Raw genomic sequence first — 17086 nt, forward strand, 5'->3', positions numbered from 1 at the left:
ACAATTCCTTATTGACCAAAAAACCTAACAACAAAAGGTACACAAGGTCGACGCGTTTCGAATCGGACCCTTTGTCCGATTCTCATCAGGACCAGAGAATCTGAAAAAAGGAAAGAAATTTCCTTTAGTATATTTATGTTTAAAGAGTGGAAACAGCGACCAGTCAAAACCAAACATAGCCTCCTACCTGTGTGTATTCAGTGTTAAGTCACGGGGGTGGCTGTGGACAGAGAGTTAGTCTATGGTTAGTAATTAAGAACAAGAACAAGCCTATAGTCATCAACAGGGGTGAATCATGGGGGGTATTCAGATGAAGGAAAATACCTGCATCAAGTGTTTAAAACATCGGATGTTTAATCCAAAACGGGCTGCATGGAGTCGGGGTCGTCAGGGAGCCATCGTGAACGGGCGCTTTTAAAATGAAGGCTGTGAACGTGAAAACACAAGCACCATAAATTGTTTACATTGAAGGGCGGTAACATAGAGCGAGTCTACTGAGATCTCAATGGAGCGCTAAGTACCTCTAGAGCGTGACGAGTTGCTCGAGGTCCGGTTTTCGATCGTTTGAATGGGGCCAATCAGCAATTCACAGCCGCTGGCTGAAAGAGAACCCGGAAAGGCGCGTTAGTGCTTAGGCTCGGGGATTGAAAGAACAGACATCGAGCGAGGCTGCGTGGCAGCATTTACCTTATGTGAACTCCTTTCGCAGCGTAGATCGGTGGCGTCTCTTTGTGCTCGCCGGTCTTCATGTTCTGGGTGCGGGTAGGAACAGTAAATGAAGGCGCGCGGTGCGCGAGGTTTCAGGTACGGTCACATGGTCTCAGAGGGAGTTATGGGAGTTGAAGTTTCAGCATGAACCGCGTTGTATTTTAGAGGACTTGAGAGACTTCAGAAAGTTCATTTAACCCATTTAGGACCGTATTAAATTTTAAGATAAGGGTAGCTTCCCGTTGACACAGTTTTTCTTCAATGTCGCCGCCCCTGATGTCTAGATCCAACTTTGACAGCACAGTCCATTTGATGTCCTGTTCCGTATGTCCAGCCGCAGTCCAGTGACTGACAAGTGGTGCATTCGCAACAACTTTTCTCACTCTTGATTTATGCTGGCAGATGCGCTGCCTAATTTCCTGAGATGTTTTGCCGACGTACAATTTTTGGCAGGGGCATAAGATTCCATAAACCACATTTCTAGATTTACAATTAGTAAACGTATGGTGCCTCCAAAATGTACCGTTGTAGGAAAAAACATCACCCTCAATCGTTTTGTCGCAACACACACAAGTGCCACATTTATGATGCCCCCGTATGGGCTGTAAGCCAAGTAAATTTCTTAGTGTGGGTGGTTCCTTTACGGGGACTGCTGCACGGACTAGAAAGTTGGCAATGCTTTTTTCTTTTTTAAAAGCAAACAGTGGTAGTTGGAGTAAACTGTCTTCAAGGTGTCTCACTAAATGCCAGTTCTGATTGATGGCTTTCTTCAGTTGATTTGCATGTGGGCAAAATGTCGTTACACATACTGTTCTTTCGAGATTTCGCTTCTTCTTTGTCTCCAGCAAGGTCTCACGTGGGGTCCACCATGCTCTACGCATGGCATTTTTGAGCAGTTTTTTGGGGTACCCACGTTCCAAAAGGCGATCCAACAGTTTTTGAGCATGATCAAAGTATTCATCTTTAACTGAACAGTTACGTCTGATTCTTAAGAATTGGCCAAAAGGAAGATTTTGGCAAAGATTTCTCGGGTGATTACTGGTGTAATGTAATGCCCGGTTTCGGTCAGTTGCTTTCCTAAATAGCGTTGTCGCCAATGTCCCTTCCAGTGCATAGACTTTGACATCAAGGAAGGTGATTTGGTGATTGTTATAATTGATGGTAAATTTAATGTCCTGAGTGCGTCCGTTCAGCCATTCCAAAAAATGTTTGAGGTGTTCTTCTGTACCATTCCAAATAAAAAATGCGTCATCAATATAACGCATGTCATTGTTAGTCTGGGTTCCAATTTAGTTGGTTGTGGTCTGGTAAATCAACCACAGTATTTCCTTTATGAGAATCGAGGCTGTTGCAGGACGGAAAACAAACCTGAGTCCCTACCTGATGAATACAGCGCCATGAGGCTTTGAGGATGTTCACGAAGAGCTGTTTCTAAGAGGTGTCACAATGTTTTAGAGCATCTTGCCCCTGTACCGTGGCAACAGGCATATCCTCTTCCTTCAACATAGTCCTAGGTTGTACCTTTAATGACGTGTTAATCCCAGTGTTTTATCCTCTTGCCCGTTCTCGCATCTACTGGTGGAAGTTCAATCATCTTGCCCCTTCTTGTGCTGGTTCAGCCACTAGGCTTCTACCAAGTGTGCTGGATCTAGCATCTTACCTCTGCTTGTGCCTACCATCGTAGGTTACTTCTTCCTGCGCTGGTTACAGAATATTACATTTACTCCCATAAAGCCTGAGGCTAACATTACCAGGACATCTCATCTTAGCTGTACAGCTTCCAAGGAGGTTTAGCACCCTACCTCTCTCATGTGCCAGGAGTTCATACGTCTCCTTTGCAGTGTGCCAGATACTGGGGCGAGGTAGAGTCAGAAGGGGACAGGTAGAGGCGATTGAGACAAAAGTGAAAATGTACTTAAAAGCCCACAGGTTACAGAACAGCAAGGCAGGCACTGAACTAAAAGAGACCCAGCAAATCCGTGCCATACTGCTGGCCAAAACGACAGACTCCGGGCAAGTGCCCTTTCACCACATCTAACTCTCTTCTTAACTCTGACACATCTTTTCATACTAGTAATGGAATGTGGAAATTGTTTAGGAAGAAATTCTAGAAGACCAGGAAATTCCTCCTTTTGTGACCTGGAAGCATTAAGGGTCTCTGAAATATATAAACAAGCATTGGCATAGCCAATAGGTCTCGCTTTTGGGACGTTATAAGTATTTACTTATGCAACACAATATCCTTGGTGCAAAAACATCAACTGTTGCATGGCTAAACACTTATAAGGTCCCAAAGGCAAGACCTATTGGCTATGCCACTGCTTGTTTTCTATTGTGATTCTCTCCATGTGGTTAACACTCATAGACGTTCTACTGGGTGCATATTCGACAGGCAGAAAATGCGAAGCCCTTAAAACACATATCAATTGTGAAGTTAAAAAAGTACCGTCAACTGCACCCATCGCTTTCTACATGAGAACAAGACTGACTGTAGTAGCTGACATCATAAAAATGTTAAAATCAGAAAACACATTCTATCAAGTATAAAATGTAATTGGTGTTGGAGATAAACCTGGGGTAACATTCAACGACGGCAATATGCTCACTGTTGGCCACTTGGGAGCCAAAGTACTGTAAAAGATACGTTCTGTACATTTTATGCAAGCTTTGAGGTGTTGCAATATCCCCTTGAGAATGCCATTGATGTCAAGAAGTAAACGGTAGGTAACACTGAGCTTAAAGGTCCTGGGGATCATACAATTAGATGTGTTGGTGATCTGCAAGTTTTTTTTGTTTAGAAGTCTAACTTTTACATTTATTTTACAATTGCTAAAAACATTACTTTAACATTTACTTACAGGGATTGGAGACTGTGCAGCCCAAGGAAGACTTCATTGGGAACTTCCCTTAATTCATTGTTCTGCAGCATTCTGTGCAAAAAAATGAAAACAGAGGCAAAATATGTTCACATAAAGAAAGGATGCAGGTTAATCAAATATTTTATCCAGTAAAAAATATTTCATTCAACACAGGGTCTCAGTATTCAGATTCCCTACACTGTGCTGCAGAAAAACAAGTCAGAGGTGTTCCTCTCATAGAACTAGTACTCTCCGTGTGCAATATGAGCAAATGTACAAGCTTGGTAAAATCCAGAAAAAACGCTTAATTTAATTTGCAGTTTTATATAGGGTAATCCAGACCCCAAGAATGTCTGGGTGCTTTTCACAGGACTGGACTGGTCTGGGACTCAAAAGCAGCTTTCGAAAAAAGTTACGGCATACTCAAACTGTTCCTCCTCTCTCTCTGTATCTTTCCATCCATGCATTCTCTATCTCCTTCTCCTCCTCTCTCATTCTGCCTTCTTAATATTTCTCTCTCATACTCTCTATTTTACTCCCTGACTCTCCTGAAGCCTCCACGGTGCATGGTGTCATTTACTTCAGTGAGATGGGGTGGGTGGTAGAAGCACCTGGGACTTCAAAACCTGGCCTCCAGTGGTTCAAGTTCTCCGAGGAAAAGCATGATGGAGAAAATGGCCAATCCAGCCAAGTATTTACATAATATATATTCTATTTATAACAGTTTTTAGTCCTTTCACATAAGAGAAGGTATGCACACACCCAGGTTTACAAAAGAACAGTGTTACCTTTCATATTATCTTAGTACGAACGACAGCCATATTTGGTGATATATCTCTGCAAGTATTAGACGTGAGTCTGACAGATAATTATGAAAATCTGCGTAATCAATAATGATATGGCCACATATAAGAAAGCTGCTTCTGTTTCACAGGAAGTCAAGCAGGAGAGACAAGCAAAAAGAGCTGTTGCAGTCTAGATCACAATTGTGCAAAGAAAGACAGCTCCTGCCAGCGTGCTCTATGGCTTAATTTATGATGGCAGCTTCTTAGTTGCTCTTATGTATAATATTCCTTGATCAGTGAAAGGAGCATTGCAACGCTTTCGTATCCTGACTTTTCGTCGTGCTCATAGCCCATTTATATGCTATTTGTCCCTAATTGTTCCTCTCTTTTTCTGCAGCAGTATTCCTTATTGGTCTGTCTTACCTGGAAGAAGAAATGCAGAGCTCTTTCTCAACCCTGTTTACGTGATTGATAGTGCCTATCTTTTCTCTTGTACTGTTTATCATCTGCAATCAAAAACTGTCAGCATTGCCAAGCATGATTTCCCTCTCCGTTGAGGCTTTATCCTCCCTTCTGGTACTCTCTTAGGAGCTACCTGACGTTGTGCACGTTTATATTAAAAGCAGGCCAACACCGTGGCTACTGGGAGGAGTTCCCCTTTCCCAGAGCAATCAAGAAAAACCTAGAGAGATCTTCACAACATCAAGTCCTTGTCTTTACCTCATCAAATGCAAAGATCTAATGTGAAGAGGGCATAGGACAGCGTACGGGAGCAACGAGTGGCCCCCACCGATGATGCAGAATTGCTATTCTGTGCCTAGAGTGCACCAATATTAGTTGCCTTTTGTGGGAGATCACGGGTAGCAGTAGTGGGTCGACGAGTAAGGATATCCATATAGGATCCCCTGCCCTACTGCCATCTTCTTGATTTCCTAGGTCGTTTTCTGTGCAAATGTTGTGGCATTTAAAGGTCATTGTCCACCACAATCAAGTCAGATTTTTACAGGCCCTTTTTCTTTTGTCATGTGTCCTTCATCTGAACGTGACATTCACAGAGATATACAATGTGATTTTGTAGTGAAAGTGTATTTCTTAGGGAGAAATGGTGCTTTATTTACCAATGGGTGAGGTTGGTGAAGATACCTGACGAGAGGCAGAGAAGTTCCTATCCCTTGGCATCCTCATTGGAAGGGTGTAAGTGGCAAAAGTGATATAGTTTAGCTCCAGGTATTTCCAACACTTCTGACAATAGCAGGCAATGCACCACTCAAGGGGCTTCACTGAAATTTAGGGGGTGTGAATGTCAAAGTTTCCAACTAAAGAAGTGGTAGGCGCAGGTTGGAGGGACGAGATGACCAAGGTTTGGAATGGACTTTACTGATTTGCATTAGGTGGATCTCTGTCTGCTGTAGCACAGTAGAGGGTAAAAAAAATGGGTTGGGATGCTACCCAGAGTGATTGCCACTGGTTACACCATTTGCAAGCATTCATCCCATAACCTTTTGGGTGTTTGATTGCCAGTATTATCCCTGAAAACCTTGGACTGACGCAACTGTTCAAGCCTACCACTGCAATGCCTGTGAATTTTCAAAAAGTAGTAAATATGCACCCATTCAAAGAGTACTTCTATAGGTGCAGATTTACAACTTATCTGGTGAACCAGCCCTTGTATATAGTTAAGTTTCAGCTCAAAATAAATTCACGTAAAAAGCTCTTACAAAAATGAGAATGACTTAAAAACCAAGACAGACATCGCAGCCCCATTCTATACCCCCAGTCTCAACTACAAAGCCAAAAATGCATTTGGGAAGTGTCACACCTCTACCACTACTCTGGAAGCTAATCCCCTACACATCCCATTGTGCCTGGTAGTTATCTATGGGAACTCATGGCTACTGTTACCAACAGCACAACAGCCTGGAATTCCTGCCTTGGAATCACTTATTTTAAATGTATTTTCACAAAATGTACTGTTTGTTGTCTCTGCCATGAGAAGCCTTGATGGTAGGCAAGGCTTCAAGTTTCCTGTCTTCGCCTTTCACAAATCATTTTATCAAGTGACTGATAGCCCTATGGCTCTTGATGCACCGCATATTATCAGCATTTTAATATTAGGACATAGCTGGTTATAACTGTTTTATGTGAGTATCCTGTATCATCTATGGATATTCCCTAGTTCTCAACTTGTCTATATATCATCCATGACTAAATTTAGGATACATTATTTTCTCATTTACTCTTCTCAATAGATCATATACAGAGTGCTTCAGCTGTCCCGTTTCCAGTTACATATAACACAATGATTATTTGTTTGCATTTGCCACAGACATAATGACGCTTAAAGAATGATGACTCCGCATATGGTAGGTAAGAGATTCTTTTTCATTGGGGCACTCACGACTCTCTGGGCTTCCACCTGTGGGGTGGGGGTCAGTCTGGACACCCATATATATTCATGCATGGATAACGTTTCCACGTTAAACTTTGTTCTTTTCTAACTGTGAGAGCGCACATGCTACTTTATTTCTTCTTTTTTCACTTTTAATGCAAAGATTCACTTCGTTTCTACAGCTCTCAAAACCAAACTTCCGGAGTAATGTTCACCTGATTGAGGTGCTCCACTCTCCCTTGGAGTCTTTTTGAAAACATCATACAAAGCAGAGGGTGGATAGTGTGTCAATTTTTATTATAATGGTATGTACATGAATTTGGATTTCGGGTTAATATGCACTTTTTTGTGTTGTCTTGGTGGGTTACTTATGTGTCCATCACATGGGACAAGATTGGTTGAAATATGTTTTTAAATAATGAATGTTTGTATTGTTGGCATTGTTTCAATGTAATTATGTCTGTTGGTCACATTGTAATTCATGTTTTTAAGTGAATGTATACATGTACATATTTGTTATGATACAGCCCTAAAGAAGTCGATTGTACCGGACGAAACAAGTTGGCTGGTCTACTCTACATGTTATGTTCAAATCAAATTGTGATTAATAACAAATAAAAAACGAGTTTTGAAGAATACAACTCTGGATACAGACCTAGCAATCTGTTTTACTGTTTATGCGGTGGTTCACCGTTTGCTCTTTTATGTTCAACATTGTCAAGTCCAGTTGAGGACCGTACCTTGACTGTGGGTGCTTAAGACCGTGTGCACACAAATTTGGGGTACTTCCCTCTTTTATTACTTTTGGGATAACAGGTTAGGTGCTAGCTGCTGCAGGGTTTCACCGTCAATTGTTGCATTGTTCTGATATGTACTGGAAGGGAGTTCCAGATTTTAGGGGCGTTGCTCAAGAAGAAGCATGTCAGAGTTTTTTGTTAGTGGCCTTTGTGCGGGATGCGAAGTAGGATGTTTGATCTTCAGAGGTTTCTCTTCTGTCCTACCTTTTGAGTTTAAAGGCGAGGTTGGATGGTTTTCCAGTGTGCAGGGCTTTCTGGGTAAAGCAGGCCGTTCTGAAGCTGCAGCAATGTTCTATCGGGAGCCATTTAGATTTTTCAGGGCCGGGGAGATGTGGTTGTATTTTTTTATTCCTGTGACCATTCTGGCTGCTGCTTTGAGAGTGGTTCTAAGGGTTGCAAGGTGTGATTTAGCAGTGCCCGTGAGTGTGGCGTTCCCATAGTCCAATCTGGATAGCACTAGTGTTTGAGTAGTAGAGTTGAGATCCTTCTGCAGTAGGTAGGGTTTGATTTTGTTCAGCCTGTAGAAGGCATTTTTTACACTGTGCTTAATATGATCTTTTATGATCAGTTTAGAGTCCAGGCTGATACCTAGAGAGAGTCGGCTAGTGTTAGAGTTCACTTAAGGGCGTCTATGGATTTTACCCATTCTTGCATCTGTGGTGGATGTCCTTTTGTTTGATAAGGGCAGAATTTCTGACTTATCTTGGTTGAACTTGAGGTGGTTGCGAGATAGCCAATGTTGAACTCCTTTGAGGGTTGCATTTAATCGGCGTATGTCTACTAGTGAGGAGATGTTCATGTACAGTTGGGTGTCATGTGCGTATAAGTGAAATGGGACCTTTGCTTAAGGAGGACGGTGAGGCGTTCCATGTAAATATTGAATGGTGTGTGAGAAAGGATGGATGGAGTCTTGGGGAAGACCCCAGGATATTGCCATTATATTCGAGGTCTGATTGCCTAACTTTATTTGCTGGGCACTGTTTTGTAGAAAGGATGTAAACCAGCATAGGACCTCCCCGTCCGCACCAATTCTTTTTTGGAGGGAATTGAAGAGAAGCTTGTGGTCGACTGTGTCGAAGGCCGCTGATAGGACTAGGAGTACGAGTAGGCTGCACCTGTCTGTATCCAGAGATTTGTGTAGGTCATCAACTATGTTCAAGGTATCTGTTTCTCTGCTGCATCCTTTTCTGAAGCTCGATTGGTGAAGGTCCAGGAGATTGTTGTTTTCGATTTGTAGGTTAAATTGCATGAAAACACATCACTCTAGAGTTTTGGCTAGCAAGGGGAGATTGGAGACTGGTCTGAAATTCTTGAGGTCGTCTGGGTTTGCTTGTGGTTTTTTGATCAGTGGCGTGACTTGAAAGAGTTTGAGGCAGTCTGGTATCTTACCAGTCCTCAGAGAGATGTTTATAATCTTAGTCCAGAGGGGTGTTAGGGCATGGTTGAGTTTGTTTGCCAGGGAGGCAGGGAGGGGGATTGCAAGGTAGGAGGAGGGCTTGGATGTAGCCAGCAAAGCAGATCTGTCCGCCTCTGCAAGTGGGTTGAAATCCTTCCATGTTCTCGGTTTTATGTGGGTTTCTTAGGTTCTATTGCACTCATTGTTGTCCTGTGGGGTGATCCTTATGAGAGAGGCTGTGGAGTGAGACAGGGGTTGCTGTCTTAATTTCTGGGTAAGGGATTCCCTCTGGCTGATTGGTTGTGATCAAGGGAGAGCTCAATTTTCGTGATTTTATCATTGAAGAAGATTGCAAATTCGTCACACAGTACTTTGGATATCTGAGTTTTTTTTTAAGTCTGGCTTGGAGATTTGTTGAATGATGGTTTTGAAGAGCTCTTTTGGGCGATTTATGGCCTTATCTCAAGGGTATATTTCCTGCATTCCTCCCTGAGCTGGTCCAGATGGGCTGGGATGGATTTGTTTTCCAGAGCCTTTTGGCTGGTCTGAGCAGTCTTCTTTCAGTGTTGACGTGTTTTATGAACCAGGATCTCGAGGGAGTGTATCTCACCTTTTTCAGTTTCAGTGGGGCTACTTGGTCCAGGATGGAGAGCATCATTGAGTTGTAGTAAGTAGTGAGTTCAGTTGTTGAGAGGTTCTCTGATGAGGGGGATAGAAGTGACGACATTCTTTCTTCAAGGTCCTGTAGAGGAAATTGTCTTGTTTCTCGTCCATTGGAGTGTTTTTGTGTACAAGTTGGGTGAGGAGACACTTTGTTGATGTGAAACAAAATGATGTGGTGGTCTGTACAGTTTACAGGGACGATGCTGTCAATGGTTAGTGTTTCTTCGTGCGCTATGACAGCATCCAGGGTTGATACTTTATTTTGGGTTTGACCTTTGCTGTGCTGGGATAAGTTCTTACTGAGTATGAGGTCATTTAATAATTGGATTAAAGTATTGCTTTTATCTTTCCAGTGAAGGTTGAGGTCACCCAGGAAGATATTCTTGGTGAGTGAGAGTGAACAGTGTGTTATCATGTCTGTTTGTTGTTCGCCAAAGGATATTGTGTTACCTGGAGGGTGGAAGGGCAAGTGGCATTTCATTGCTGGGCTGTCTTTCACCCTTATGGTGGTGCTGAAATGTTCAAATTCATTGTAACAGAAGGTGTCGGTTTTACTCACATTGATGTTGTTCGTGCAGATAATGGCTATGTCTCCACTTTGGCGGTCCTTCTTGTCTTTCTTTATGATTGAAGACGCTGATGTGACTAGTGTGTCCATTATTGGGTAAGAGAATTCAGTTAACCATGTTTCTGTATTGAATGAATTGAGGGGTTGAGGGGTAGGAATAATGGTGGGATCTGACCTAAGCTGGTATACTGAGTTGAATTTGTAAGTGTGTCGGTGGTTGAGTATACCCTATTCTGCAATCTAGGGTAGTGGTGTGTACCAGTGTCCTCCCCGGTATAGTGGGGTCTCTACTGATTGTGGTAGGGGTAAGGTTGGTTATGAGGGGGTGAGTGGAGTTAGAGGTGTGACTTGTGAATGTTTCATTGAGAGGGAGGTGGGTGGCAAGGGAGGGAGTGGGGTTTTAGTGTCGGAGTTATGGATTCAAAAGTGTATAGGTTGGCATCATTGACTTCTATCATGATAGTCCAATTTTTTTAAGATGGTTGTGGTAGCATTACCTTTGAACGTGGGCGAGTCAGAGATTGATAGTATATGGCCGTATGGGATGTTAGTGGCTTTGCTAATGCGGAGGTATTTTGTTAGGAATGCGTACAATTTCACAGGACGGGTAGTATAAAAGAGGAGGTCTGTTCTCTAGGGGCCGTTGAGGGCATTGTAGTGGAAGTCCACGATGAGCAATTCGGGGTGTTTCATGAGTTTGTGTTTAAGATTTTTGGCTGCTGACATAGATAGGTTGGGGAGGAGGATGATGAAGAAGGAGTTAGGACTGTGAGGTTTAGGGGGATTGTTAGGACACAATATGGCAAATTAGGTTAGACGCTTTACCGCTATATCACTCCGATTGATTGGGTTGCGAGGGCAGCACTTGGGTGTAGGGGCACTTCCTCATATCCCAACCCAATGAGCCTCATTGGGAAGCTCCTTATCTAAAAAAAAGTCTTGGATGCTGAGTGTGACCCATATTGAGTCTGTGAGGAAAGATCTAACCTGCTGTGTTTCCTAGTCTTACTTCCCACCCTCTACTAGAGGAGCAATTTGTACCCTTTAATCCTGAGTTTGCCTCAGTTACGCATGAAGCTTTCTTGGGAGGGAAGGGGTATTTCTGGTCAGTGATATTTGAGATTACAGTGTGCTTTAAAATCTCTGTGGTCGCGTGAAAGTGCTCTCACACCCCATGCAGGGAGCATTGCCGGTAGGGCAGCATGCTCTCTCCGCCGGGGTAAACAGCTTTGATGAATATATGAGCTGTGGGTGTCATGCAGCACCGCAAGTTTAAAGGGGAAAGTAGCGATGCGGAGTCGCCAAGGACAGAAAGAGCCCATAGGACCCAAGCAACCTGTGTACTGGCTCTTTAGTTCTCAGGAGAATTATGCATACTTTACAAGAAAGTTTGCAATTTATTTCACACCACCTAACTAGCACTCTGCATCTTTGCAGTTTGACTATAAAATATCTGTTTCCATTGAATTATTTAAAAATAACTAGTTCAAATATTGAAATCATATATTTAATGAAAGATACATTAATTTAATCCCAGGGACATGTCATAATTAAAATAAAAAATACTTACAACTCCTTAAGCCTTGAAAGACCCGAAAATGCTCCTTTTGGAATGTATTTCAAATCATTTCCTGCAAGTCGTCTGAAAGAGACAAGGAGAGAAAGGGTAAATATAACCAACTTGATGTGGTATTGACATGCCACCAAATTTCTTTTTATCAAAATGGGTTCCACCGATTTAGTCCACACAGATTTTTTGACTTTGATCAATTTTTAAATCTTCACTGTGAGTGAGTCTGCCTACCTGAGTCTCAACCATTGTATTTTCCTAGTAATTGGACTAAGCCTGTTTACCTCCAGTGTCTGATTTTAAAGAGAAGGCTGCTGACACCCATTTAGTGTACACTCGTTTGTGTGCAGGGGTGCAAGTGTGAGACATTTAGTGCACAGCCCAGTGCATGGCGCAGCAGGCGTGATGACCTGTGGTAGGCCTTATAATATTAGTGGGCATTTATAAATAGGTCTGTAGGGTTTACTGGAAAATCTATAGTGTTTTCACTGTATTAGAGATATAGGTGAAATCTGCATTAAAGTTCAGTTTATCCCTACTTAGGCCTACACAGTCCAGCAAGGTTTCAAACTGGGGGGAAACATACACAGAGTTGATTTTGCAGGTTTCAATAACATTCATATACATCTTATGAGTCAGCAGGTATTGTCATATTTTCTGGCTCAGCTCATAATCAGATTCCAGGCCTTTTGTCTACCTGCTGGGCCAATTTAATTACTCTACTGCCCAGCAGAGGGAACAAAGGATCCCCAAGCAAAGGGAGCATTTATCAGTGATTGATTCAACTCCTGAGAAGGCAGAGGATGGGAGGAAAATCTGCATCTGGTAATTAGCTGTCACCCCAGCCCAGGCCTGCCCAGTACCACTGAACAAGGGAGGAAGCCCAGACATATGGAGCCAAACACAGGAGAAGTTTTTGCGGGAATGTAGCCACAGTGATGTCAGCTTGATGGGGACCAGGGGCTTTTCAAGTAGAAAACATGAGAGCGCCATATTGGATTGTCCATTATGCTGAGAAGGAGGGTTGGGACAGGGGTGGAGGGTTGATGTAGAATCCTAGGATTGGCCAGCTGTGTCTGGAATCTATAACTCTCCACCTAGATTTATGTACTCCTGCACAAGGGAGAAACAGTGAGCTAGACCCTGGACCTGGAAGGCGACAACAGCAGAATAATGGACAGTTAGAAAGAGAAGCCCCCCTGATGTCCTACAAAGATGCACTAAGGATTTTGTCTGCAACTGACCCCGTGACCAGGTGGGTCTTACCAGGGCCAGTGGTGCTGGCCTCTTTATGGTGCTGAAGACAAGTTGGGGGAAGATCTGGTCTACACTGCTGCTCTAAATGCCCTGCAAGACAGCCAGGAGGCTCTGGGGCTTAGGTGTGTGGATAGGATGGTGCTTTGCTGACTGGTAGCAGAAGGGCTAAGCAGGAAGCCCCCACCAGCAAGAAAGGATCCAGATGATCCAGATAGTCCTTGTCAGATTACTTTATAAATAAAGTTGACCTTATCTATGACCATTTTACCGTACTCCCAGGGACTACTTCCTCTGCCCCTGATATGGTCCAGGAACCGGTGAATACCGACACTAATGCAGTAATTACTACCTGGCAGCCTTTAGACGCCATTTCCTTTGTCTCCTGCTTAAATAGTGTGCGATCGGGCTCCCCACGGGACGCTCTCCCGGCCAAAATATTAAAACAATTAGATCCCCTCACACACCCCATCATTATCAAATTACGAAACGCTTCTCTGAGTGAGGCCCATGTCCCCCAACCGTGGAAACACGCCATGGTTGTACCCCTACTGAAAAAAGAGGGTGCAGATTCTTCCAACTCTGCCAATTTCCGCCCTATATCATTGTTGCCTATCTTTTCGAAGATATTGGAGAGACATTAATTCCCAGCTGTCTAAACTGGTCGAAAACACTGCTTTTCTCCATCCTTCTCAGTCGGGCTTTCGGCCGAGGCACTCAACTGAGACTGCCCTCCTGGGGGTAACGGAGAGTCTTAGGCATGGTGTCGATCAGGGAAACACCATGGCGCTCATCCTGCTGGATTTGAGCGCAGCCTTCGACACCGTGTCGCATTCCATCCTCATTGACTCTCTGAAATCTCTAGGTGTGGCAGGCCAGGCCCTGGCCTGGGTGGTGTCGTTCCTTAACGACCGTACCTTTCAAGTGTTTTCTCCCAAAGCAGCTTCCACCATCTGTCCATCTACCCACGGCGTTCCCCAAGGTTCAATTCTTAGCCCTTTATTATTTAATATAAATGTTAAACCCTTGGCGACCATTGTTGAACAGGCTGGGCTAACCCTGTTCTCCTATGCAGATGACACCCAGATTGTCTTCTCCCTATCAGGGAGAGACGAGAACAATACCTCCGCACTCAAGTCTGGCCTCATTCTTGTGGCCGACTGGATGCGGAGAAATTGTCTTAAGCTGAATGGGGAGAAGACTGAGGTGGTCATTCTGGGTCGGAACAAACATCTCTGGGGTCCCCGTCATTGGCCCATTGAACTGGGAAATGCGCCGACACCATCCACTGCAGTTCGTAACCTGGGCGTCATTATTGACGACAGGCTAACTATGAGGCAACAGGCTACTAAGGTCGCAGCCATTTGCTTCTCAACGCTGCGGTGGCTTTATAAGATTCTGTGGATGCTTCCTCTCTCCTCTCGTAGAACTGTGGTCCAGGCACTTGTAACATCACGCCTGGACTATGGCAATATTCTCTACCTGGGCGCAGATAAAGCTACCATACATGTGCTTCAGGTTGTGCAAAATGCGGCTGCGCGCCTGCTAAAGAACGTCCCTAGACGCACTTCAGCCGCTGCCGCCTTGCGTGACCTTCATTGGTTGAGCGTCCCTGAACGTGTTAAATTCAAGGCACTCTGTTACATGTTCAAGGCCAAGCAGGGCAGCGCTCCAGCCTACATTCAGGTTGGTAAAACCTTATAGACCCTTGCGCTCACTAAGGTCATCGGACACTGGCAATTTCACAGTGCCAAGATGGAAGCTGACAAAAATGGGAGGCCGCTCCTTTTCCATTTTGGGCCCTAAATATTGGAACTCCCTCCCACTGGCACTAAAATCAGAGACCAACCTACTCCGCTTCCGTAGGGCCCTGAAGACTCTACTTTTCACTGAGCGTAGCCAATAGTTGGTTGTGGCCTCAAGTCAGGTGATGCACCCTCTTTTCTTCTACAGTCTATCCCTGGCGCCGGGAAACCCATTGTGGGTAGCTGTGCGAGATAAAAGCTCAAATAAATAAATAAATAAATGAGGAGAAGACTGGTAGAGGGAGCCAGTAGAACCATCTCCCACAAAGTGCACCCCTTTAGAAGCCAGGAGGTCTGTTTCTGGTGGCTAGAGCTCTGCACCAGAAGCATAATGATCCAAAAATTACAGAAATCTGCTCAACAGGACCAGAGTTATGCACCTTTTAAAATCTACTCATTTTAACATGCCTACACTGAGAACCAGATCGCATGGTGCTTCAATGCAATTTCTAAAAGATACCCCCAGGCCAGACAGTGCCTGAGATTTGGCACCTCTGTTTTTAAATGATTGTTGATGAAGCAGGCATGTGTGGGAGACCCCTCTCAGACTCAGAATTCTCCAAGGGACTGACACATACGGCAGACCCAAAATCCCATCCCAGGGTCCAGAGCTACAAAGGGAGAGGCTCAGTACCATCAGAATACAGCGAAAGTGAGCGGAGACAAGTTTGCTTCCAGAGCAGTCAAGATGTGCCAGCTCTCAGTCACTGCACAAGAGGTGTGCGGTGGAGGCAAGAGTGTAGCCAGGAGGGGACTCCCAACACTGCCCTCCTTCATTTCTCCCTGCACCTGGGTGCCCAGTGGGCACAGGCATCCAGAAGAATAAAAGAAAAATCAAAAGAGACATGCAGCGTATACAATACATACAGGAATCTTGCGTAAAAATAACAGCAGGAGTCCCGCCCATTGTTTATTAACTGCTGTTATCCTGAGCGTTCCAAGATGCCCTGCAAGGTCTTGATGTTGGCATGATTTCTATGTTGTGATGCCCAAAGAAGTGGCACCAACAACATTCTCTAAAGGTTATGTGGGTGCTGCAAGATATAACATATCTTACTGAGTGCAGCAGCTCTCAGTAAGATATATTTACAACAATCGCTCTAAGTTTCGGAGGTCTTTGAAATAATTACCTCTAGGCAAAGTTGTATTATGTCTGCATTTTATATGGCCTAATGAGTGTAAAAAAAAGAGTTCGACATGTAATTTTGACTTGCAATGTTTTATTTAAAGAATGATTTTGGTGAGCATTGTGATGCTTGTTTTAATTCCATTGGTAACATAGTGAATACTATCATGATTATGGTTCTTCTAATGTAGTTATCCCTTGACAAAGTCAGTTAGCTTGCCTTATTTGTTGAAATGGTGACCCCTTGACAAAGCCAATAGGCATGCTTCATTTAAAATTACACCCCTTATATTGTGATGTTGCATCTAGTATAGGTAGGGTGTAAAGGGATTATGGGGTTAATGACTCACTAGGGTACAAGTGTGATTTCTAAATTTCAAAGGTATTTTTATCTACCTGATGTATATTTTAGTAAATTATTGCTTTGCCTTTGTCAAAGAAAAAGCAGTAACTGGACAATAATGTATCAAGTGTTGTTGCGTGTCAGTGGATGGAGATTACTAGCCCACACCACCTTAACTGATCTGCTTCACTACCCTGAGAGAGTCAAGTTCTGAAATGGGGAACTTGGTTCCCAATAAGGAATCAATTGTGGACATATCACTTGTGCAAACCTCACATCATATAAAACTAATAAACCAATATCTTACAATGTATATATGTAGATAGGGCTCAGTGCACTCGCGCACAAATTGTTGAACTAAGAACATCGTTGTGCTAGCGCTTGGCAGGAAACTCGCATTGCTGCAAGCAGATAATTTTAAATTGTGTTATCATTGACTGTATTTTAATACTGCTGAATTTCTGCCTTACCTACACGCTGACTCCCCGGTCCACCGCAGCAATTCATGCTGTTTGCTGTGGAGGGAGGAAAAGCGTCCTCACTTCCTGATTAGTCCACGCAGGGCGGCCATCTTTAGGAGGGCCTGGCGCTCTGCTACCACCGAGTATCATGGTAGGACCTTGCATAACATATAGCGCTTCCTCTCTGCTTGCCTTAAGATCTAGCATTAACCCTCTATGTCTACATTCGGTCTTTCCGACCAATCCGAAGGCTCACTGTAAAATCTGTAACTGGGTTCTATCCTCCTCGAGTACACTAATACATCCTCCTAGACATGATCAGAAAATGTTTCATCTTAAGTGCAGGTCATTACCTAGACACTG

The 17086-nt window shown here is 43.7% G+C and overlaps 1 protein-coding gene across 2 annotated transcripts in view; it reads right to left on the reverse strand.

The window, feature by feature from the left end:
* The window catches only part of LGR5 (leucine rich repeat containing G protein-coupled receptor 5), a 743377-nt gene that overhangs the window by 486123 nt on the left and 240168 nt on the right, over nt 1-17086 (reverse strand). For both annotated transcript variants that reach the window (XM_086921836.1, XM_086921845.1), the window contains exons 3-4: nt 11735-11806; nt 3567-3638 (exon numbers count right to left, since the gene is read on the reverse strand). In XM_086921836.1, the coding sequence (XP_086777962.1) occupies nt 3567-3638; nt 11735-11806 (144 nt within the window). The remainder of the gene's footprint in view (nt 1-3566; nt 3639-11734; nt 11807-17086) is intronic.

Source organism: Lissotriton vulgaris, chromosome 1_1 (genome assembly GCF_964263255.1).
Source record: "Lissotriton vulgaris chromosome 1_1, aLisVul1.2, whole genome shotgun sequence".
Lineage (NCBI taxonomy): Eukaryota > Metazoa > Chordata > Amphibia > Caudata > Salamandridae > Lissotriton > Lissotriton vulgaris.